Source organism: Corylus avellana, chromosome ca3 (assembly GCF_901000735.1).
Source record: "Corylus avellana chromosome ca3, CavTom2PMs-1.0".
NCBI lineage: Eukaryota > Viridiplantae > Streptophyta > Magnoliopsida > Fagales > Betulaceae > Corylus > Corylus avellana.
The window spans coordinates 36897000-36921545 of NC_081543.1; the positions used below are offsets into that span (position 1 = coordinate 36897000).

At 35.7% G+C, this 24546-nt stretch overlaps 2 protein-coding genes across 2 annotated transcripts; both read right to left on the reverse strand.

The window, feature by feature from the left end:
- Positions 1-793: 793 nt before the first annotated feature.
- On the reverse strand, positions 794-14312 carry LOC132173512 (DNA polymerase I B, chloroplastic/mitochondrial-like). Its single transcript, XM_059585027.1, has 12 exons — positions 13921-14312; positions 11581-12433; positions 11195-11386; positions 8090-8769; positions 7414-7873; positions 5955-6050; positions 5369-5461; positions 5093-5287; positions 2706-2798; positions 2403-2615; positions 1801-1890; positions 794-1555 (listed from the first exon to the last, which is right to left on the reverse strand). Exons 1-12 carry the CDS (start codon positions 14058-14060, stop codon positions 1394-1396), a joined length of 3267 nt encoding a protein of 1088 aa, XP_059441010.1. The 5' UTR covers positions 14061-14312; the 3' UTR covers positions 794-1393.
- Positions 14313-17904: 3592 nt separating this feature from the next.
- On the reverse strand, positions 17905-21938 carry LOC132174552 (probable serine/threonine-protein kinase PBL23). Its single transcript, XM_059586189.1, has 5 exons — positions 21815-21938; positions 20946-21127; positions 20667-20856; positions 18976-19367; positions 17905-18198 (listed from the first exon to the last, which is right to left on the reverse strand). Exons 1-5 carry the CDS (start codon positions 21936-21938, stop codon positions 17905-17907), a joined length of 1182 nt encoding a protein of 393 aa, XP_059442172.1.
- Positions 21939-24546: the final 2608 nt, after the last annotated feature.

Here is a 24546-nt window from a genome sequence, read left to right on the forward strand (position 1 = left end):
ATAAGACTAACAAATAGGTAAATTAAATGCCCAAAACACTTAAAAAGTCCAAAAGCTCATTTAAAAAAAAACGGTTATGACCGCCAGTTATTAGATTGAATAACCGGTAATCGCCGGTTATAACTGCAACTGTTAACCACCTAGGCGGTTGCGGTTGTGGTTATTAAAAAACAATAACTGCCCAAGGCGGTGGGGATTATAGTTAATAACCGTCATTTGAACACCCTTATTCCCATGGAAGTGAATGAGCTTTTGTTGAATTTACATTATGCTTATTTAACAATGGATCCTCCTGAGGACTGGGAAGGTGTGATGCCTGACAAACTCTTGTTTCAGTTGGCATCAGCATGGGGAATTGATCTTTGTTAATGGGATTCTGTACTTCATATGAAAACAGTTTTTCATTGGGTGATCCAGTTGACATCATGTAACTTATACAAGTTGAATGAAATTGTGAATGAACTAAGCAAATGAAGCTGGAATTATTATGGTAATTTGTAGCATGGCCTCGTGAAAGATCAGACTCGCTGAGTGCTTTATTGTTTCTTTGGCTCTCCTATCATTTTATAGATCCTACATGTTGGGTTGATGAATTCAATTGAGGAGGATAACTTGTGACCATCTTTCAAATGAATGCATATTCTCTAATGTAGTCGACAAAAATTACCTAGTCATCTATCCAAAATTCAATAGTTATTTTACAGGTTACTGGAAGTAAAATGATGCAGCGAGCCATTTAAACTCGCAACCGAATTGAAAGAGGAAGGGAGAGGAGAACAAAGGGCCATATAGAGAGAATAACCTGTGACCAGCTTCCAAATGAATGCGCATTTCCTAATGTAGTCGACAAAAATTACATGATCATCTATCCAAAATTCAATAGTAATTTTACAGGTTACTGTAAGCAGAATGATGCAGTGAGCCATTTAAACTCGCAACCGAAATGAAAGAGGAGGGAGGAGAACAAAGGGCCATATAGAGCTATTCAAACAAAAACAAAATAAAAACAAAAAATGCTTGGAAAATGGAGTTAGGCTTTGATTTCTATGCAGAAACATTGAACCCGCTAACACCCAAACAGTTACAAGGAAACGACTGATTAAAAATTGTTAAGAATTCCTATATACAGGGACTGAGCACACTTCTCACTAGTGCAGCCTCCTTACATCCTCAACCCCCCGGTCGTACCAGGAACACTGCAACATCAAAGATGGCAAAAACATCTTACATCTGCCCAAATATGATGAGGCCTGATTTCCAGGTTGGTTGCAATTGTATCATCGGCAAAGATAATTAATGCTCACGTTGCTAGCACAGAACTCCATCCTCGATATGGCAAAAGTACCTCACTACAGAGCTTTGAACCAAAATCCACCGTCATCCTTGCGATAGGCTACTTGCCAGAATACCAGTTTAGAGCACACTTGGCATCAACTGATAGGTCAACTTGAAGGAAGTTCTTGCCATTGAAAGGTTTAGACATACATTCAACAACTATAGCCTTTGCAACTTCAGCTGTCTCTGTTGGTCCTTCCAAGATTACTTCATCATGAACCTGTTTTCCAATGTGGTATCCATCAAGTTTTCAGCAAAACATAATTGTAGTAAGGTTGCATGGAAAATCAAATATGGAAAATTAAGAGATGGGGGCATATGCAATATAAGTCATAAGCTAAATTTGGATAGCCTCAATATGGACATGAAGCTCAGATGGAGAGCACAATAAATTGTAATGAATTCTTCTAGGAAGCAAAGCAGGGAGAAAACACTGGAGGTAAAGATCCAAGGCATGATATTTACCTGTAAAAGTAGCTTCCACCCGAGCTCCTTCAACCGTACATTTTTTGATATTTCTAACATGGCACACATGGCAACATCAGCGGCACTACCCTGTTGCAATCACCTAAATTAGAAATCACTAAGGAGCGGCCAATCAAGATTTCATGATGTCTGTGTGTGTGTTGGGGGGGGGAAGAGATCTCTGACTATCTATTAGCAATAATATGTCATAAATATACATCACCAAACCCCAAACTGCTGCTTTTAAGTAATGTGGTACATAGTTAGAGGGCGGTTTGCATTTTCAACTGTCGAGGACAAGATTTCATGTTATTTCTGAATTGTTAAACAATGAAAAGTTGAGAGTGCAATATATTGACAAGCATCTGCTAAAAGCATGGGTCTCAAACATACGCTTTTTTTTTTTTTAGATCAGGAGTTGGTGTTGGTATTGTCCGAGTTCTAAAGGAAGATATGGTATATAGGTACTACAAAGGATTAGCCAAAATCTTTTTCCTTGTTTCTTTTTCTTTTGGATGGACTACAGGAAGGGGAGAGGAGCTTATTAAACTGCTAATGAAGAGAAAGAGCATGAAACTTTGTGCGAGAAAGAAGGAAAGAACCTGCACTGGGGTGTTGATAGCAGCTCGCTCAATGTGACCTTTCTGATAGGTGGAAACATTGGCCATTGAAGGGAACCGGCGGGCACGTCCTAGCAATGTGCACACAAACTGTTTATCACGGGCCTCTTGTTTACGTTTTTTTTGCCAGGTCAGCACCTCTTTTCTATCACTGTACCACAGATCAACTGTTTCCTTTGCTTCCTCAACAGAAACCTTAGAAAGAAGATGAAAATCATCATGCCTAGGCAATAAAATCATTACGAATACAAGTACCTCATAATTGTAGGTTTCTACTCAATGTACCTTCCAATCCCGGGCAAGCCCCATTGGAGTTTTTCCATATGCAATGGAAAAGTTGAGCATTTTAGCTTTCCTTCTTTCAGAAGCAAAGGCATCCTGAATTTGATAAGTAATTGCAATATCAATAAATAAGCACGAAGGGACAAAACCCTAATAAATAGGGAGTAAAATAAATAAATAAATAAAACCCTAAATTGAAGAAAAAGAACACAAATTCAAAAAATCTGCAAAACTAAAAACAAACAAACTATGATGTGCCGATATCCAAGTATACAAAGTGTAGAACATAATCTTCTGCAACTTTGTCATCTTCAAAGCTTTGAGCATTCCTCTCTCGCCAAAGACATTACATTAAACACAATGAAGCCAACTTCCATAACTTGAGCATGCCCAACCCATCTTCCCCAAATTTCACAAATTTCATGTTCTTTAGCAGGTTTACACATATATGATTACCAAGGTAGGATTTTTTTTTTTTTTTTGGGGGGGGGATTAATTACACTTAACCCCCCTCAACTACCGCATGCCATACTCAACCAGATTAAACTACCACTTTTTAGCAAAAAAACAAAAAAGAAACAAAAATGTAAAATCAGTCCATGTGTTCTACTTGATTTACAATTAGCTCTCTCTGATATCAAAATGAACTCAAATGTCCTTGAGGTATACCCAAAAAACAATTTACTCACAATCAAACTTCGTCCACTGATTTAATAGATTTCATTAGTGTAACACTAGCTTAAATAGGACACGTGTCACAATTTTATTGACTTTGACGTGTCACACTATCGAAATCGGTTAAGTTAATGGACGAAATTTAATGGTAGGAAGTAAATTGTTTTTTGGCATGCTTCAGGGACCTCTGAATTCATTTTGATACCATAAGGAGCTAATTACAAATCAAGTAAACCACATTGACTAATTTTTCATTTTTCCCAAAAAAACCCCTTATGTTAGGCCACCTCGTTAAATTGGACAGAATCTCAATCACGTGTCATAAAACATGCATCCCTTCCCTCATTCATTTTTCTTGGAATTACTGAACATTATTCAAACCAATGGAGAGCACACTTATGCAACAACTGCAATTTATATCCTTTTACCAAAAACTATGCAGTGTGCATGCGTGTATAAAAACATAGATATTCAAACTCTGCAGATGATCAGAACATTCACACTCTTGCTCTCACTTTATGCAACATGGTTAAAAATCTTTCCGAAAACAAGACTTACGCACATGGTAGCTAGATATAGGACTTAATTTTTTAATAAACATTAGATAGGTCAGCCTAAGAACAGACTCCTAGCAATATTAGAAACTACTAAAATCAAGACCAAACCTATTTATGCAAATACACCAAATATATAGTCCACATTAGTTCTGATAATTTCCAATTCTAACATTGTCCAGTAAAGAACCTATAACTTTTAAACCAATGACTTCAATTTTTCCTTTTTTGATAAATTTAACCAACAACTTAAAGTAAAACCCCTTCAACCCTAAATTGCTTGTGACAACCTCCAAATCCCCTTGACCCTTGCTTGCATCATATGTTGTAGGTAACCCACCTATAAGAAGTCCAAAATCTTTGAGACTCAATAAAACAAACACCAGCAACTCACTTGTCCTTCAATTTATGTGCCAGGCACACCACTCAACCATATGTTGCAGTTCAAGTGCACTTGAACCTGCTTTATTATTTTTCATAATGGAATCTAAGGAAGTTAAAGAGCCCGACCTATAACGACCCAGGAAAAAACGCTAGCAATGTGAAATTTAGCACCCATGAGTCTATAACTCACCCACTCTATGTGGGCTATTCATCTTCCCAATATGTGGGATCGGAGTGTTAAACCCCCCCCCCCCCTCCTAAATCCCTGACGTCCTCATTATGGCCATGTCATGCAGTGTTGACAGTACCAAATGGCATTATTGGGCGGCTCTAATACCATTTGTAAAGACCGAGAAAAAAAGGCTACCCATATTTGCGGCTATCACCTCAAAATGACAAGTCAATTAGGAGCTTCCTTAAAATCACTTATAAAGCCCAGTTTCACCAATTAAGTAAGCAATGCGGGATTTAGCACCCATTAGTTTCTTTACAGTCCACTCACTTTATGTGAGCTACTCATCAATATAGGACCGGGGTGTTACACCCCCTCTCCACTTTAAGTGAGAGAAGACATGCAAAGAACTCTCTCCATAGTCCCTTCTCACACTAAATTGGTTTGCTGTTACGATTTTACTTTTGTATCTGCCATTACATGCTTTAAACAAAGAGAGGGAAGCATCAAGCATTTATGGATTCCTCTTTGGTAGTAAATGTTTCATTTCAGAATTGGGAATAGGAGAAATGATTCATCTGTTACCATGGAACTTTACAGCTTACCTTTAATAGCGGAACTGGGGGTTTCTCTTCACCGGGTTGAGGATACCACTCAAGAAGCACTTGCTTTTTGTCAATTGCTTCACGAATGTATGGGTACATGTTCATTGCAGTCCTAGAATGGAAATCTCCACCAGCTCTAAAGGCATCCAGCATGCTCTTACAACTCGCAAGATGCGCAAGAATCCGAAGTTCCAGCTGTAATATGAATACAAAACTCAATCAACACAAGCAATTCAGTTCAACCACTTTAGGTAGGTAGGTAACACAACCACTTACTTGCCCATAATCTGCAACAATAAGGGAATTCCCAGGTGCAGCTATGAAAGCCTGACGGATCTTATACCGGTCCTTCTCTAAGGCAGGTTGATTCTGATTTACAGAAAGTAACAACATTGTACAAGTCTATTACATTTGTTCAAGGGAAATAAAAATATCTCTAAACATTTTGAAAATATGAAGTCACAAGATATCTTTCTTTTATATTGTATTATCTAATCCCATGCTAAGGTTTGTGACATATTACAAATATGGTACATCAAAGAATAAAATCCGAAAAGAAAACATAATGTGGTTTGAAACTTGGATGGTTCACACTCATGAGATTTGGCACACGGATATTCAAGAATTAAGAGAGCTCAGTTGCAAGTGTATGTGGTTTTTGGTTGGTATTACTACATAACCACTAAAGTTATAATTTATTCAATGACATTACTACACAAATTCCATCTCTTGCCAATTGGTATTTTTTATTTTAGTTGTCACATTCCAAGAAACATGGGTTACTATAACACATCTATGGTCGAAACATGAGCTCTTTTATTCATAAATCAACCATAAGAATATTGACAAAATATAACTCAACCTGTAAATTTGGTCTCCTAGCTGATAAGCGCCCAGTTTCTGTGTTGATATTTAATGAACAATGAATACGCCCATTACTGCCCGATATATTACTTCCCTGTAGTAGGAAGAAACCAACATCTTCAGCTAGTTCACACATTGTAAGCTTAAAAACTGAAGCAAGAAAGAAGAAAGGTTAGCTTTAAAACAGTTGTTTGTGCCGAGTGGTAAATTCTGGGGATTTATCGTTACTAAATACTACATCTAAAACTCTTATATGAGTAGGGTATTGCTTTCAGTCAAACAAAAATGTGCATATATGGAAGCTCTGTAATTCGTGATAAATATCTACAAAAAAAAAAAAAAAAAACAAAACGAAAAAAAACAAAACAAAAAACCTAGAGTGCAAACTGCACATAAACAAAAGGGGAAGATGGAGAATTAAATAGCTTCTATTAGAATATATAGGACATTTTCTATGTTAGTATTTTTCCTTATTAGGTATTTACCATAGTTGCTGGTCTGTAATCCAATCCTCAAATCCTTGGGATTTGACTACCTTTCCTAGCTCACCTTACCTATCATACCTTACCTATCAGTTTCCCTATAAATAGACCCTAAATAGACCCCTCAACACAATTATAATAAACAAGTCATTCAATAAAGATGTAGCCTTATCAGATACTTCCTAGAGGTGAACGCAAACCTCTGAGACTGAACCACCTTTAAATCTTGTCTCTCTCTCTTGCTTCCGCTATCTTACTTTATTTTATATAAATTTCTGAATGGTATCTAAGCCACTTTTTTTGTAACCTCTTACAGGGTGTTTGGAAACCGCCACCGCACAGGTTTTATCTAAACTCGGGCACTCTTCGGTATTGTCTTGACTCTAAAACAATATCTATAAACCCCACATCAGGGTTTATCCCATAATTCAATTAGGGTGATTCTTTTAGAACAAAAAATATCTATATAAGGAAACCATCCAGGTGCTCACCACCCCCTTGCAAAGTGTAAAGTGAAAGACACCCTGCGATCAACTGAATATAGTTAAATAGAGGGTGTAGCCACATCTGTTAAAATACACACACACTCACAATGCAGACGCCATGGGAGAATAACTCCTGTATCAAACTGGAGCTGTCAAAAGATTAAAATAGAGCATAACTTTGGCCTTCACCAATCATACTAGTTGTAGCACCATCAGGTTCCAAGAAAATGAATTTAAGAAACATCCATGTGTGTGCATTCGCTGAATTTAATAATTAAACAGGGAGCCAATTCTCATCTCAATCCCTTTTAACATTATTTCACATTATAAGGATCATAACAAGACAGAATCCACACAATAATCATAATTCGTTAGAAATTTGGACCATTAAATCCTTGACTACTATCATAATGCAGTAGGCAATTACTATGCTGGCTACGAAATTCATCAATGATTGCCCATACCAGAAGGACATCTTAGAAGCAATCACCTGCAAGGGGAGAATGAAGTTGGATATCAAGGAGTCAATGGAGCAAACTTCACATAAAGCAGCAATTGCATGACAAGCCTCCCTCCCCTTCTCTTCTTCTTCAAAAGCACAAAAAGCCATTCCATAAGCTGAATTGTCAACGTCACCAGTTGATTTTTGTTCTACTGAAACTTCATTTTCAGAAGCATTTTCAACATTGTCATTCAATTGCTGATCGGAAGCATCATCCATAAAATCATATTCTGCAGAAACCTTTCCAGCCAGGGTCTTCAAAGCATCACCACTAACTGAGGGCCAACCAGATGCTGTGAATATGTCAGTTGGCAGCGGAGTCTCAAGGATCCTATGCAGCCTAATATTGCGAAATTTGGTGGGAGTCTTCTTGCCATCTTCAATCACTTTATTAACATTAGGAACTTTGAAAATCCGCTCACAGGGAAGAAACTCGTTGGGTTCCTTTCTGTAATAGAAAATCACATGGTTAAAGGGCACAGAGCTTTCTTGGGAACCCATTTGTATGCAGAACCCTACCCACCCCATCACTTGGAGGTCTTAAAGATGCTGAGCATCTCTAACATAAAGCCGTAAGAGTTCATCGATAGCTGCACTTTCCCACCACCAAAAACAAAGAAAAATGAAAACGAATTCACCTATATAAATTATAAATGAAGTGTACCTGTTTGCAATGCCACCAAAAAAGAGCTGACGTAGTTGTGTATCACTTCCCACATTCATGTCCTTGGCATCAGGGCAATACTGGGACGCCCAGTTGCGAAATCTATTAGCAGCAACCACTTGCTCTGCTTTGGCTACCTTCTCCACCTCAGAGAGATATGCCCGATCAACTAGCATTCCCTCAGTTTCCATTTTAACCAAAAGCTCACCAAATGGACGCCAATACTCCTCGTAGAAGTCAAACATGGATTTTCCAGAAATTGGTTTTCCATCAAGTATCCATGCCATATTCGATAGTAGGCATTTCAAGCTCTCATAAAGCTTTAGTGTGCTTTTTGCATCTAAGACAGAATAACAAATCCATGGTTTCCGCTCTTCTCTTTGTAGCTCTTCGACCGGAGAAATGGTGATCATTTTGCCTTCAGATCCATCTTTTTTAATTTTTTTCCTACCAAAGATGGTTTTCATTGAGACTTTCCCAAACAACTCATCTTCATGGCAAAGTTGAGCCCCACACATTACACTTTTGTTGCCAGTAAGTGCTTCAAGAGAATACCCACCCACAGTTCGCCTTGACGAATCCCACAACCGTGCCATATGCATTGTGTCAGCATGAAAACCGGAAAGCCTAAGCCCATAGTTCTCAATAACATGGTTATCAAAGCTATAGTTGTGCCAAACCTACAGAAAGGACAGGCAAAATGTCATTTTCACTTCTGCTTCAAAATTATGGGCATGCACTAGCTTCTCATAGTAAAAATAAAATGTTAAAAGAGTGGGATGGTCAAAATTGTTTAATACAGTCAATAGGAACATCTAAGGGAATTATTACTATGAGCTTGGTTCAGTTAGAAAAACAGGAGATCTTATCAGGGAGAAGAAGAGTCAATATTTGAATTCTTTTGAAGACTACGAAGGGAAATGTCTCTTCAGCCCATTGGTGCAGAAGGCTACGGTAATCTTCGTATCTCAGCAATCTTACACTTTGATACATCCTTAAGAAAGAAAGAAAAAAAAAAAAGGGAAAAGAGAAAGATAAAAGGAGTATGGGCAATGTGTACATGCATGTATGTGTGTATTTGCTAAGTAATAAAGATTTTATTAGAAAGAGAAAAACCTCAAGTACACAGATTGTTGGATCCCGGATTATAAATTTAAAGTGCGCGATTGTGTTCAATCCCACATCGGGCATGTACTAGGTCCATCTAAGCTATGTAATGACGAATCCTTTTGGGATATTGAGCAGATATAACTAGCATTGTTTTAGTCATGACACATTCTATACAATTGATCCACCCAAAAGTTTACAATGCATTTTTAAACCTTGAAACGCTAGGTTTCCATTTTGGTTGTAGGTGTAACCAGCCAGCTATTAAAGATAAGGCGAAAGAAATAATAGAAAAGGAGCTCCAGGGAAGAGAGGGATGAGTCTTCTCATCGAGTCTCCCAACAATGGACTCACCATCTCAATCAAACTCTTTTATGGAAAATAATAATAATAATAAAATAAATAAAAATTTTAAGGATTTGGAAGAAAAAATTGTGGATTCCCTCAAACTTGGCACAAGAGGGAGGGGGGGGATAATGGCCAAATGATAAGAGAACCGTCGAAGTATCACAACAAACACAGAACAAGAAACTCTTCAAAATTAAAAGGTAAATATAAAATAAATCCTTCAGTAAACACATCTTTATAGATAACTCCCTAGGGTTTTTTTTCCTCTTTTTAAAACCTTCAGTTTTTCACAATTCTAAATTGGGTCCTTCCATGTGTGTTTTCGTCCAATTTAGTAAAGCCCATCAATGCCACATCATATTAAATCTTTTTTTTTTTATTTGAAAATTAAGAAAAAAATTAAAATGAAAAAAAAAAAAGAAAAAAAAAAAGGGGGATTGGTGGGGTGGGGGGGGTGGCTCATCTCGGGGGGCCTGCGCGGCCACCCCCCACCTCAGAATGGTGGCCCCAATAGTGGGGGATAGACACTTTGGCCACCCCCCTACGGTGGGAGTTCCCCCCGTACAGTGGTGGTGAATTCTAAATATGGAAGTACTTAGGGAGGCTGGTATTCTAGAGAGCCCATCGAGGCGTATGGGTGGGTTTATGGAAGAATATTAAGAGGGGTTGGGAGAAGTTTTGTAGTCATGCTAGATTTGAGGTGGGAGATGGAACCAAGGTTAGATTATGGTACGATCTTTGAGGTGGGGATACGGCCCTTAAGGAAGTCTTTCCTGTTTTATTTGGTATTGCTCGCATAAAGGATGCTTTTGTTGTGACTCTTGTGGAATTTTTGAGAGGTGTCATTCAATGGAATGTGAGCTTTACTAGAGCGGCACATAATTGGGAGGTAAAAGTTTTTGCCTCGTTTTTCGAGTGTTGCATTTAGTGGTAAAGGGTGTGTTTGGTGTTAAATCTTTCTACATTGTCATGGTTTATCATGACTGTGTCTGTTTCCCAAGGAAAAGTGTTTGTCAAACTAAGGTTCAATTAAGGGTGGCCTTTTTTGTTTGGTCAGCGGCTCTAAGAAAGATTCTTACTATGATAATCTCTGAAAGTGGCATGTCATTGAAATTGATGATAGAAGTTTTAGGGACCATGAGAAAGAGTTTGGAGGGGATTAAATCTCTATTTTTCAACACATTAACTTTGGACAGCTTCTTTTATTTCTCCTTTGGTCATTAGTTATCATGATTTTCTTGTTCTTTTTGCTCCTAATTAGGTGGTTTCTCATGTATAGTTCATGTATACCTAGGACACCTTAAGCTTTTAATGATATTTTGATTATTTATCAAAAAAACTATTACTTAATTGGCAATTATACTTACCAAAAGGTGCTACAAATCAATGGACACAAATTTCCTACAAATTCCGTTTGAAGGAAATTTCCTACAAACCAATCTCTAAAAGTGACGTAACATTAGCATGTGAGAAGCATATGTTTTTTTTAATAGCATGTGCTTCTCACATGTTTTTTTAATAGCTTAAAGGACACATGTTGCTTTTAAAGACTAGTACCAATTTGTAGAAAATTTCTGTCCCAAATCAAGAGCACAAAGATATTTAAAAGAGAAAAATGAAGAATAAAAATAAATAAAAATAAAATTTTACCTTTTTGATGGATGGGTCTTCAAAGAATGGAGCAAATTCATCCAAAAGATCCCTACCACCACCATCAAGAACATCAACCCACACACAGGACTTCCCATTTCCGAGATCTGCTTCTGGTCCAGAATATATACTGAAGCATATAATTTCCCCATGATCAACAGGTGTTTCTTGCTTCACATCTATCTTTGCAACCTGTAAATATATAATTATCACAAAGTACAATGTAGCATGCAGATGTAAGATTTTCAAAAGCTTACCAATCCACATCATTAAAATACATAGCCATAGATATGAAACTACAACAGAATATGTAATTCTCAATTGCATAAACAACCACATGGTAACTAGTATATAATATGATAAAGACAACCTTCCTAGAATAATACCTCAGTGTCGCATGCATGGACAAGATGTCTGTACTTATTTGTAAGCATCCCGACAACCTCCTTTGCTATGGTGACATTATCAACAACAAGAACACTGTCATAGAGGCTATTAAGCCTCTCATGAAGATTTGGCTGGCAATATGCCGCATTACTAGTGGAGGTGTTGACTGAACCATCGATAGGTCCAGAACTTGTTTCTTTTTTCTCCTCCAAGTTCCTTGATGTGGACACACTGGGCTGGGCAACCTTTTCTAAATGTTCTGTTGAACATAGACCTCGCCTACCATTCACATCTTTCACAGCTATATTTCTGTCTCCTCCACATTTTAGTTCAGCGGAAGCTGGGCCAGAAGGTATGGCAGATGCTGGCTTTGAAGCTGAAACAGGTGCAGCATGATCAACATGAGTCATAACATTCTGTCCAAAATTTGTAGAAAACATGCTTGCTTGACAACTTGTTCCATGTGGTCGATTACTACCATTTTTCGAGGCTTCCCTGCAAAATTTCAGCATTTCTTTCTCATATTCCCAACTTTTTTTATCGGAACGAGTACAACAATCCCCAAAGCCACCAGACTCTGTAATTTCAACAGCGGTGGCACCACTAGGTCTTTGAGGAATACTACGCCCAAACTCCGGAATTTGTAGTCCACTAGAATTTCTTGAAACCTTTGCCCCTTCTTTATCTACACTTCGAGGGTCAATAATTGGTTTTTCTAAGATACTTCCATTATAATTATCCTGATCTCTGGAGTAAAATACCATCTTAGCTGAATTTGAAAGACACTGAAGCCTCCAACAATGAGACATCGTCTGGAAATTCTTGTTATTCTGGATTGTCCATCCTCCTTGTCTGCAATTATTACGAATGCTATAATATCAAGGATATTGGAACAATAATAAACTGGAATACTCTAACCATTCCGGCATGTTAAGTGTGAAAAGGAGCAGAATTGATACAAACACAGAGCAGTGACAAGATCATAGCATATCATGCATAGCCAAAACAACCAACTGGCTAACAGTACATTAAGTAAAATAAATCTGCTTGAATGTCATAAAATGCAATTGGAATCCCCCCTGATCTGCCAAGTTCTTTATTTCTAGTGATGTGTCAGCTCAAAGGTTCTATTAATTAGATAAAGCATTTTTTTGATACAACAACAATAAGGAGGCTTGCAAATATCTGAACTTCAAAAATAATCACAAAGCACAACGCCTAAAGGACCCATAGAGGGCTTCTTTTTAATTTGTGGAAAACTTTTGAGGTTATTCTTAAGTATAATTTCAAATTATATGCCTGTTTTGGAGCAAATGAAATATTAATAAAGACACTCCAGGGCCTGTGCTTATATTGCAATAACAATTCTAATCTGATACCCTATTAGCACTAAATCCAACCACGAGCTGCAATTAGAGAACTCATCAGAACTTTAATTTCCAAAACGACAAAACCAAGTATTTAACAGCTTATCTTATGTCATTTACATTTTAAGAAACACTCTAAATCTTATATATATATATTATTTTCTAATTAACCATTTATTAGTGACCCACATGGATGACCATCATGAAGAACCTAAGCTATACCCAGACTCGCACAAATTTATCTATCACAAATATTAGTAAAATAAAATAAAATAGAAATATAAATGAGAGACTCTCTCTCACCGACATAAAGCCAAGGCCTCATTCCTAGATATATATTATTTTCTAATTAACCATTTATTAGTGACCCACATGGATGACCATCATGAAGAACCTAAGCTATACCCAGACTCGCACAAATTTATCTATCACAAATATTAGTAAAATAAAATAAAATAGAAATATAAATGAGAGACTCTCTCTCACCGACATAAAGCCAAGGCCTCATTCCTAGTCCTAGCTTTTACTCCCTCTTTCCGTCTCTCTTGCATATATTGCAAAATGCCTATTGAATTTACACATTCAAAACCAGTATCCCGGGGTTCTTATGACCAAATAAACTAAAAATTCCCGGAGGCATCAAGAAGTACATACCTCAGGAAACATCACAATGGAACAAAAGAAATAAAAATAAAAATAAATTAAAAAATAAATAAAATAAATTTAAAAAAAAAAAAATTTGAACCTCATACAACCGAAGAATCCAACATTCTGCCTATCCAAAAAAATAACTCTGGGGTTTTAAGTTTTAACCAAAACCCAAGAACTTCGCACAAACATACAACTAAGAAACAACAAAAACAATCAAAACAAGGAAATGGGTGACAGAAACTAAAAACCCACATAGCAAAAACAACAAACATCAGATAACGTGATAGGAAAAGCACACTTTGAGCGAGATTGAAACTGTACCTGTGCAGGGCTTTAGAGGAAGCCAAGAGGGACCAAGAAAAGGAAAAACAAGAAGGGCGGGAACAAGACCGGGAAAAGAAGGAATAGGAGGGGCAAGACGGTCCCAGGGGACCGGTTTGGGTAGACAAACCCATAGCCATCACTCTCCCAACTCTGCCCAGCTTGCTTCCGCAGCTGCTTATACAACAAGGTGCCGTCTTGGTGCGCTTGGCGGTAAACCTGTGAATACGCTGAGGGCTTGAGGGGCTCTCTACTTTGCGTATGGGGCTGGTGGGTCCGTGAGTGAAGCAGAGCAGAGTGACGCCATGCGACACAGAGAGACGCAGAGAGTTTGAGAGACGAAGAGGCTAAACCCTGGAGTAGAGAAAAAACCCCAAAATAATAACGGACAAATTTTTATGGCTGTCAAATGGTTTTGTCCCTGCTAAATACTGAATACTTTATAATTTATTGTTAAATAATTATTATATATTCTTTAATTTGTTCTATTAGGGCCAAGAAAGGTGGCACATAAGAGAATGTGAAATGAAGGGTTGTTATTTTATGGTTGGATACTATCAAAAATAAAAAATATATACTTTTTTTCATATATTATTAGAGTGCATTGTAACTTTTACTATAAACTATCGTGACGGTTTATATGATATTTACCATGCTAATTATTAAATAATTAAATTTATCTATCAAAATTTTATTTTTTTTCATTGACACTGTGTGGCACTTGTGAGAACAATCACGGCATTATCTTCGTTAAATTTTAAGTCACTCATCAATTTTTATTTTTATTTCTTTTTCAAATTTATGTAATAAAGGTTGGAATCATAACAAAATTATCTCAATTTCAAATATCCAGTTAGTTATAATGTAAGAGTATTTTTATTTTTTTCATATTTTGAGGAGTCAAAAATATCCATCTTCTATAATTAACTAGATATTATCCTAATTTGTTAGAATCCTAGCATGCACAACTAAAACATTAAATTTTAAAATGTTTGTAAAATTATTAATTCTAACTATTGTTAGAAGAGCAAAATAAACAAATCATGTTTGAATGAGTTGAACAAGACTTTGCTATTAACCTCGGTTGAACAAGAATCAACCGATCATTCGACCGAGTTTCTAGGGAAGTCCCTTTGATCTAAGGGAATCGACTAACCTTCAACCGAGCCCCCCAAAAACTCTTTCTAAAGTTTGTCTTACAAGTTTGTTAGAATGAAAGTGTCTCCTTTTGTTTTCTTCGTGAATTCGAATGCAATATGATTTACATCAAGCTTGTAATTGCTCCACTGTCAAATAAGATTAATTGGCGTTCTTGTTAGCTGTTGTTTACCAATCATTTTCTATAAATTTGTTGCTAATTGATCATTGGAGGCCACTTTCTTTTAGAACTTGTACTAATTTCCGAAGTCACAAAGATTACTAGCCAAACCCATTTTAAATCAAGAATACCATCTTTTAAAGCTTTTCTATTACTTTTTATTGGCTGTTATTCAAAGCACGCAGCGTGCTAAACACACCAGACAGCAAATTTTTTGTTTTAATATTTTAATAAAAATAAAATAAAATTTTGGTGGCATGCTATTTATCTTTCACTCCTTTTTATTTATTTCATGCCGGTCAAAAGTTGGTGGCTCCACCAAGCTTCCACTATTAATTATTTTATAATTAGGTATTCATAAAAAAAAATAAAAAAAACTACTAATAATATATTATTCATTCATAAAATTTTGGGAACGGAATCCTCTCTGGTTTAAATAAACTAGATAATATCTAGTTAGTTATAGATTATGAGTATTTTTGTCCCCTCAAAAAGTGAAAAGATAAAAATACTCTTCCATTACAACTAATAGGATATTTTTAAGTTCAAATGAAATGGAGATAATCTTAATTCAAAATTTCGTCTTAAAAATACTTTTCTCTTTTCAAAATCAATAGATTTTAAAAAAATATTATTAAAATTAAAAATACTTTTTAAATGGAGACCCACAAAATATATATATATTCTCACCTTTATAATGTTAATACCCACCTTTTTAAATCAAAATAAAAAATACTTTTCAAAACCATTATCACATTTTTCTAGAATAATTTTTTGAAAGTAGTTTTTAATGCTTGTTTAAAAACTTTTAGATTAGGGCTTTACTGCTACTGCATAGTGCATACATGTCGTCTAACTATTGGGCCACAATGGTGCTGTTCTAACAGCAGAGTGACTGAAGCGAAACCCAACTGTCTGTTGGCGGGAAACAATGTCACAGGAAGCGGCAAAGCAAGCTATAGATGATAGAAACCCTGCAACACGTTACACGTGTGCTAACCTGCGAAGATAGTTTGCACGTGCAACTAGTGGTTCATATCTTTTGTCTACTCGGATAAAACCTTATTTTTTTTCTTTTCTTTTTATTGTTCTTTTTCACTTTACAAGGAGAAAATAAAAATTGAAGTCTTAAATAAAGTTTAGTTTTTTAAAATTTTTACATAAAAAATTTAAATTTAAATTTGAACCGTTGAAAAATTACATCGCATATACTGCAATTTTTATTTACAACAGGTAAGCCAAATCCTGATATTTTATTTACTTTTTTGTGTAAATAATAATCGCTTTTTGATATTTGAAGCAAATTATAGGAAGTTTTATAAATTGGTTTGAAGGAAATTTGAGTCGGTATCAAAAATTTGCGAGGATGGTGGTGGTTGTGGGATTTAATTCAAGTTTCTATGAGTAAACTTGACTGAAATCTATGAGTTTATTATTATAAAGTTTTTTTGGCTTTATGGCTGTTAAAAATAATATAATTTGAATTTATGGTGTCCATTTTACAATCAATAGGTGATACCATTATTAAAACAACACAACTAAAAAGTCCTTAGCAAAAGAAAAAGGCTAAAAAAAAAAAATTGACATTTGATTAAATGGTATTGGAGTAATTAGTTTTTAAATTTTTATGGTGCAACTTGTTAGAGTTAGTATTCTAAAAGTAAATATAGGAGTTGATATTATTTAAATAAAATTGCTTTATTTGGAAAATTATATATATATAATTCACAGGATAAATTAAAGTTCCCAAGTTATGTTGTATGCGATTTAAGTGTATTGAAACAAACTCATATAATATATAAATCACAATTTTTTATGTCTTTTAAAATTGATTTTATAGTCGGGCAATGAAATTATACATTTTATCTAATAAGGCTATAACACATTAAGGGCATGTTTGTGTGTGCGTTTGAGGAGCCTAAAAATACGTTTAATACTAAAAAATGTTGGTTCAAATAAAAAAATACTCGTTTAGTAAAAAATATTGAAAGCGCTTTCAATAGTCTAAAAAGCTAAAAAATGGTCAAAACGCACTTTTGGCAAAAGTTTAAAAATTAAGCTTTTGCCAAAAAAACACTTTTTGACTTAAAAATTATATTTTTCAAATACAATCACTATAATGCTCTAACTACCAAATGATTCAATGCTTTGTCTTAATCATTGAAATGGAGACTTCTTGTTGTAAATACACTGCACTAGAACAACATGAAAATGTATTATATAAATTATTATCACTTGAATACATTTTTTTTATATCTATTATATTGCAAAGACTATCAATTCTTAAAACTACCAAGAAGGGCAAAAAAAAAAAAGGGTGATATTAGAGTAAAAGGTAATGGGGTTAGTTTTATAAGTTTTTACAATGCAGTCAATTAGCCACAATATGTGAAAAAAAAATTACAAAAAACTTTTGTTTTCCTCTCAACTGGTCGAAAAAAGTTTATTCCTTCATGCACGATCTATTAAATTGACATGTAAAAAACATCATGTGTTTTATATATGTCAGTTTAACATAGTGAATCGGAGAAAATTTATCCAACTAGATTAGAAAAAAACTTTGTCCTTTCAAAAATTACAGTTCAAAAATTAAGGTTCCATAATTCCATTGGCACTATTTTTTCTTTCTTTCTTTCTCTACCCCTCAATGCCATCATGTCTAGCTATCAGATCGACTTGATCTCTCCACTGCTATCACTATAGGTATCTGGAGAAGCTGCACTGGGACTGGCACTGGCATTGTCTAGCTGATGAGCAGGCTCTGAGTTCTTGTTGTTTACAGACAAAAATTCAAGAGCTGTTACAACATCACTAATCAAAGGCCTTGTATCAGCTTCCTCTTGGAGACACATGGCTGCAACTGCCAGAGCTTGGTATAGACCCTTTACAGGATACTGCTCTTCAAGAAACGGGTCGGCCATTAAGGTAAACTTCCTTCTGTCTCTAAATAGTGGCTGTGCCTGCAAAAGAAGATCTTCATCAACTTTAAGCCTTCAAGTTTTGGTTCCACCACACTCAAACGGGTTGGCTCGAGTGGAAACTCGCTTCGAGTGTAAACAGTTTGGGGTAATTACCTTTTCCCCCTATCAAATACAACGAATTGTCAATTTGCTTCAATGAACTGATAATCCTACTGCTCGGCCCCATAAAACTACTATTTTGTGCCAAAAACTCTCATTTTGTTAATCAAAGACGTTAACTCACACGGTCAAAGTGACGATGCGTTGTAGTTCAAAGGGGCAAAGTAACAATGCGTTGTAGTTTATGGAGGCAAAGTGACGGGTTGACCATCTAAGTTAATGCCTTTGATTGACGGAATGGGGTTTTGGGCATAAAATTGTAGTTTGATAGGGTCGGACAATAGGATTATCAGTTCATGGAGGCAAATTGATAATGCGTTGTAGTTGTTGGAGGGAAAATGTAATTACCCCAAACAGTTTTTTGGGACTACGCCTATTGGCAAAAGCTTGAGCTTTACCCGAATTGTAGTGTCATAAGGATATAGTCGGGGCGAAGCTCTGGATACCCGGTTATCAAGAAGAAGAAAAAAAAGCTGTTCTCTTGGGTGTTAGTATTCAGGAAGAATATTTGTAGTAAAAAATAACAATCTTGGGTTTTAGCATTCAGGAAGAATATTTGTAGTAAAAAATGTTATATATCTTTTATGTCAAAAGAATGAAAGGAAATTTGTGGGAGAAAACTGATTTCTTGGAAAGTAGAAGCTAAACTTGACATACCCAAGAAACTAGATTCTGCTCTTCTGTTGGTCTTGTGTTGTCAATGACTCTCCTCCCTGTGATTAACTCCAAAAAGACTACTCCAAAGCTGTACACATCGGACTTTGTTGTCAACTGGCCAGTGAGTGCATACTCAGGTGCACAGTAGCCATAGGTTCCCATCACCCTGGTGGAGACATGGGATTTATCCCCAGTTGGACCAAGCTTTGCAAGGCCGAAATCAGAGAGCTTTGGATTGAAGTTGTCGTCTAACAGTATGTTTGATGCTTTGAAATCACGATATATCACTGGTGGATCGGCTGTCTCATGCAAATATTCAAGCCCTCTTGCTGCACCTTCAGCAATTTTCATTCTGGTACCCCAATCCAAGGGCTTTCTGTTTGGAGGTAACTCTGAAAAAGAAGATTTCTTTGTGTCAGAAAATAGTGTTAGTGCAGAAAAAGAAAAGAAAAGTAAATGCTCCTAAGGTGCGTTCATTCTGATCAATTGGCATGCACCGGAGTTACAACAAACATTTCTCCAAGATACAATAGAGCTCGTAAATCTTCTGAAGTTTGGTTGTGCTTTGCATAAAACGAAACCAAACCAGAACATCCTCAAAGTTTTTATTCTAGCAAGAAAAAAGAGATGAATTTTAAAGCTTTAGAAGGATTTTGATTGAGATAGAAGAAGAGAAAATTTATGTGTCTTAAACTGGTATGCAGTGGACTATATACAATGTCAATTTAACAGTTTAATGCCCGTTAACTAACAGACAGTTGTTAAGCAACAATGATGACAGGGAAAACTCAATAGAAACCTCTGGTCTAGCTAATGTACACATGGTTTGTCTCACTTGCAAGAAAAAACAAAGGCACTCAATAAAGTTTTGACAGCATGCAGGACACCATTTCTAGCCCAAAATCCTAAGCTAATAAGCTCGGATCCACTTAAGTATATTAGTGAGGTTTATGTCCCACATCGAGAAAGCATAAAGAATAAGGTTTGTGTCCCACTCTTATTCTTTACACTTTTTCATTGTGGGACACAAACCTAACAAATGCATACACTACAAATCTCCCCTTACTTGTGTCTCACTCTTATTCTTTACACTTTCTCAATGTGAGATACAAACCTCACAAATGCATGCACTACAAATCTCCTCTTACTTGTGAGTCTTTTCCACATTGACCCAACTCCTCCACACACAAGAGTGTCACGCGTACTCCAAGAGAAACCACTCTTTTTTACTGGAGTCAAACCAAACGCGTCAAACCAAGACACTCATATCAGCAGCAGCGTGCTAACCATGAGCTCTGATACCAATTGTTGGGAAGAGAAACACCAAGGGGAGTCAAACAAAAGTAAGTTAATATACATATTAGAACACCACTTTTAACCCAAAAGCCTAAGTTAATGGGCTTGGGTCCACTTAGGTATATTACCCACTCTTATTCTTTACATTTTTTCAATGTAAGACACAAACCTCACAAGTGCATGCACAACACGGATGCCAAATTGAAAATGTTGAAATAAAAATAAATTTTCTCTCTTGGATTTAGTTTGGTTGACTTAAAGACATCTAAAGTGATCATCATATCAGCTTAAGTTTTTGGATATATAATTCACCCAGATTCTTTTTACGAGCCCTTAATTAACCTGATGCAATGCTGCCTATAAATGATGCAAAATAAACCATTTAAGGGGAGTACCAAGAAGGTGATCCTCCAAGGAACCATGGGCCATGTACTCATAAACTAAAATCCTCTGATCCCCATCAGCACAATATCCAACCAGATTGACAAGATTAGGGTGGTGAAGAAGACTCAACATCAAAACCTCTACAAGAAATTCTCTGTTTCCTTGGAATCCATTCCTGTCAAGTTGCTTCACTGCAACAACCTGGGTGAGATGGAAAACACAAAAGTTAATAAACTTCCCCCATCTTTTTCTTTGTACATGAATGAACTAAATTTAGGCCATAATTGTACTTGATTTGTGCTTGCAATGTGCCCTTTGTACACCCTCCCAAAGCCTCCTTCACCTAGTAGATTTTCAGAACGGAAGTTTTGAGTTGCAACGCACAGCTCCCTGAAAGTAAAAATCTTAGCCGTGATATTTCCCTTTCCAATCTTTTTAATCTCTTCTGATATGTAGTGTCGCCTGCTGCTATCTGCAAGATATATACAACATGCTGAACCTGACAAAAGAAAAGGAAAAAAGCTACTACACCTTCATGACAACCTAGGAGACCATGATATGAAAAAGGAACAAGGTGATCAACATTATTAAACTAATGGAATACAGTAGAAGGCAATGTTCTTAGTAACCATGCCTTAAAAACTCATAAAGAAGAAATCAACAGAACAAAATTTGAAAGATAAAAGACCCTCAAATTTTCAAAATTAAATGTAGATTTAGATTGGAAAATATTAGGTGATAATGTTTAACATATATTCTGCATCTTTAAGGTTTAGTACTTATCCTGATTCAAATGAGTAAACTTGTGGAGATTTAAAGGAAGCAGATGGTTATCAATTAATTGATTAAATTCATAATTTCTTAAACTTTTGGAATAAGTGATGATTTAATAATTGTAATGACAACTAACACGTGAAATTAATGAGAGATGGATTGAGAAAACGGTCGAATCTAGGACAGGGACAGCGAAATACAGATCTTTGAACATGAATGTTGTTCATATCACTTGCTACTAATTTACAATACAAAATGATAGCCTTAATTATGTCTCACAACATGATTGAGAGGCAAATAATATTTGGAAGAACGGGAAAACAAAGACAATGATTGCATCCTTAATCAATTGAGGAAGATTAACATTGAGGCTAAACAAATTTACCTGATTTGAAGGAGAGCTTAGCAAATGAGGCTAACTTTTTTGTGTCCTGGTATTCCTTGATACTTTTTTTCAAAGACCTTCGGTTGATTTTCTCTTTTGACATGCAACATCCGAAGCAGCTCATCTTCCTCTCCCTCTACAACTTCAATCCCACCACACCCACATTCAAAAGATCATCAAAATCTCGCATTGTATCTCCGGAAAACTTTATTCGTCATGCCGATATACGCTCGATAAACTTCGATCACCAGAAGAAATGGTTTGAAATGGAGAAATATTCAATCCATCAATTGTCTAGGCAGGCCATGGAAAAACCAGATATTTGTTCTGGTCTCTCAAAAAGAAAAAGAACATTTTTTCCACATTGTTTGTTTTGGTTCATCTTCCTCCAAATCCATCGAGTCCCAACGGGCAAATGACTAAGTCAAATTTGCTATATTCAGAAAAAACAGACAGGCATCGTGTCTTTGTTTAACCGCCTCTGTCATTGTCAAAAATCAGTTGAGGCCAAAAGGGTCTTCATTCTGTGCTTCCCTCCCATTTATAGTAATTTATGGTTTCCCTTAAAGAATGAACACGACCCACCAGAATAGAGGTCTCACTATGTCAACTATGACAACTAAGGCTCCGTTTGGTTCGCGGATTAGACCTTTAGATTTGACTAGCTAACAGTAGGTATAGTTAGTCATTTGTTTGGTAACACTCTATTCCTGGGAATAGTCTATTCCCATTGGACTACTAATCTCTTACACACAGGATTAGCTAAACCACTAAAAAATGAGTGGCTTATCTAATCTATTACTGTGGGATTAGACTTAACGTGTAAAATTGCCAAAAAAAAAACCTACCCTTCTTACACTCACGATCTCCATCTCTCTCCCCCTCTCCTCTTTGATCTCTCTTGGTTATTTCGTTTTCTTTCTGCTTGTTGGATTATTTTTTTTTCTTCTCTCACAATTTTTTTTTTCTTTGATTCTTTGCAACGTTTCTTTGATTCTGTTTCTCTGTCTCTCTTTTTTTTAAAAAAAAATTTATGTACCGTTTATTTTTCTTGATTTTGTTTCTCCGTCTCTCTCTTCTTCTTTTTTTTCGTTTTCTCTGAGTTTTTTTTTATTCTCTGCAACGTTTCTTCGATTCTATTTCTCCGTCTCTTTGTGTTGTTTTTTTAAAAAAAAATTTTTTATTTCTGCACCGTTTATTTTTCCTGATTCTGTTTCTCCATCTCTCTTTTTCTGTACTGTTTTTTTCTGTTTTTTTTTTTCTTTTGATTCTCTGTAACGTTTCTCTTTGACTCAGTTTCTCCGTTTCTCCCTTTTTTTAAAAAAAAATAAAAAATTGTACCATTTATTTTTCTTGATTGAGTTTGATTGACATTAGAAGTCAAGATTGAGTTTGTTTTTGGAGTTATTTATGTTTTTTTTTTTAAAAAAATCATTAATAATATAAATTGTATTTGTATTATAAGGGTATTTTAGAAAATAAGATCACAATACGATTCCATTCACTAACATATTGCATTGTACCAAATAAAGGACTAGAATTAGCTAGTCTATTCCAGAGTTACAACCAAACAAAGGAATATGAATAACTAATCTATTCCACACTTTTCTATTTCCAGTAGTAGCTAATCATTTTTCAATAAACTAGACAATCCACGAACCAAACGAAGCCTAAGACTTGCTTGGTGGTGCACATTACTCTCTTTGAAGTATTCGAAAATGGCTTTGTCTGATGATACTTGTTTCTTTTTTTTTTATTTTTTTATTTTTTTAATTTTAATTTTTTATTATTTTTTGTTCAAAATAAAAATATTAACAAACAAACTAAAACACTCAAAACTATTTTATGAAAGATGGTATAATGTAATAAAAAGATCATTTTTTGCCCATAAAAGTCTTAAGCAGCAAGAGGCGCTCCACCTAGTGATGGGGCCTGTACCCTCTAGATCCAAATCTCCTGGAATTCCTAAGGGAATTCCAGTTTATGAAATTTCAGATTGACGCCATTTATTTTCATCCAAGAGCTATTATCCTACCACGTGTCATACTGTTAATAAAATAATGATGATTATTAATATCATTAAAAATTTAAATATTATTTTATTAGTAGTAGGACACGTGGTAAGATAATGTTTTTTTTTTTTTTTTGACATGTCCACACAAGAGAAGAGGGAGTGGGATTCGAACTAGTGACCTCCGCTTCATAAAGCGTGGTTCACAGCCGATTGATCTATCCCTTAAAGACAAGATAATGGCTCTTTGATAAAAATGAATGGCATGAATTTGAAATTTCAAAAACTATAATTCTCCTAAGAATTCCAAGGGATCCAGATCCGTAGCTTCTTACCACCTAAAACTTTTGAGTAATTCTAGATAGCTTACTTGTGTCCTATTAAGAATGATGTGTCTATGAAAATCACCACTGAACTTGTGATTAATTATTATTAAATTTTGATTAAAGAAAGATTTTAATAACTACATCATTTTTAATAGGACACAAAAAGACCTTATAGAATTGAGAGCTGCTGCCATACGGTTGTGGCAGAAAACATGGGTTTTCTGCCCACCAATCACAACATGACACATCAACATTTTAAGAAAAATGCAAAAACTTAAAATGAGAACAAAACACCAAAACAAAAAAAAAAGAGGACAAAAATGAGGAACCACCAGCCCCATCTGGGTGGCCGGCGTGGCCACCCCTAGGCCACACGGGGTGGCCGGCGCGGCCAC

Coding starts and splice junctions, on each gene's coding strand:
- LOC132174552 (XM_059586189.1), bottom strand. CDS start 21,938: ATGAGCTGCTTCGGATGTTGCATGTCAAAAGAGAAAATCAACCGAAGG. Junction 20,857..20,945: donor ACATTGCAAGCACAAATCAA/GTACAATTATGG, acceptor CATCTCACCCAG/GTTGTTGCAGTGAAGCAACT. Junction 18,199..18,975: donor AGCAGAATCTAGTTTCTTGG/GTATGTCAAGTT, acceptor CTTCTTTTGCAG/GCACAGCCACTATTTAGAGA.
- LOC132173512 (XM_059585027.1), bottom strand. CDS start 14,060: ATGGCTATGGGTTTGTCTACCCAAACCGGTCCCCTGGGACCGTCTTGC. Junction 12,434..13,920: donor TCCTCTAAAGCCCTGCACAG/GTACAGTTTCAA, acceptor TAATAATTGCAG/ACAAGGAGGATGGACAATCC. Junction 2,799..5,092: donor CCCCAGTTCCGCTATTAAAG/GTAAGCTGTAAA, acceptor TATCAAATTCAG/GATGCCTTTGCTTCTGAAAG.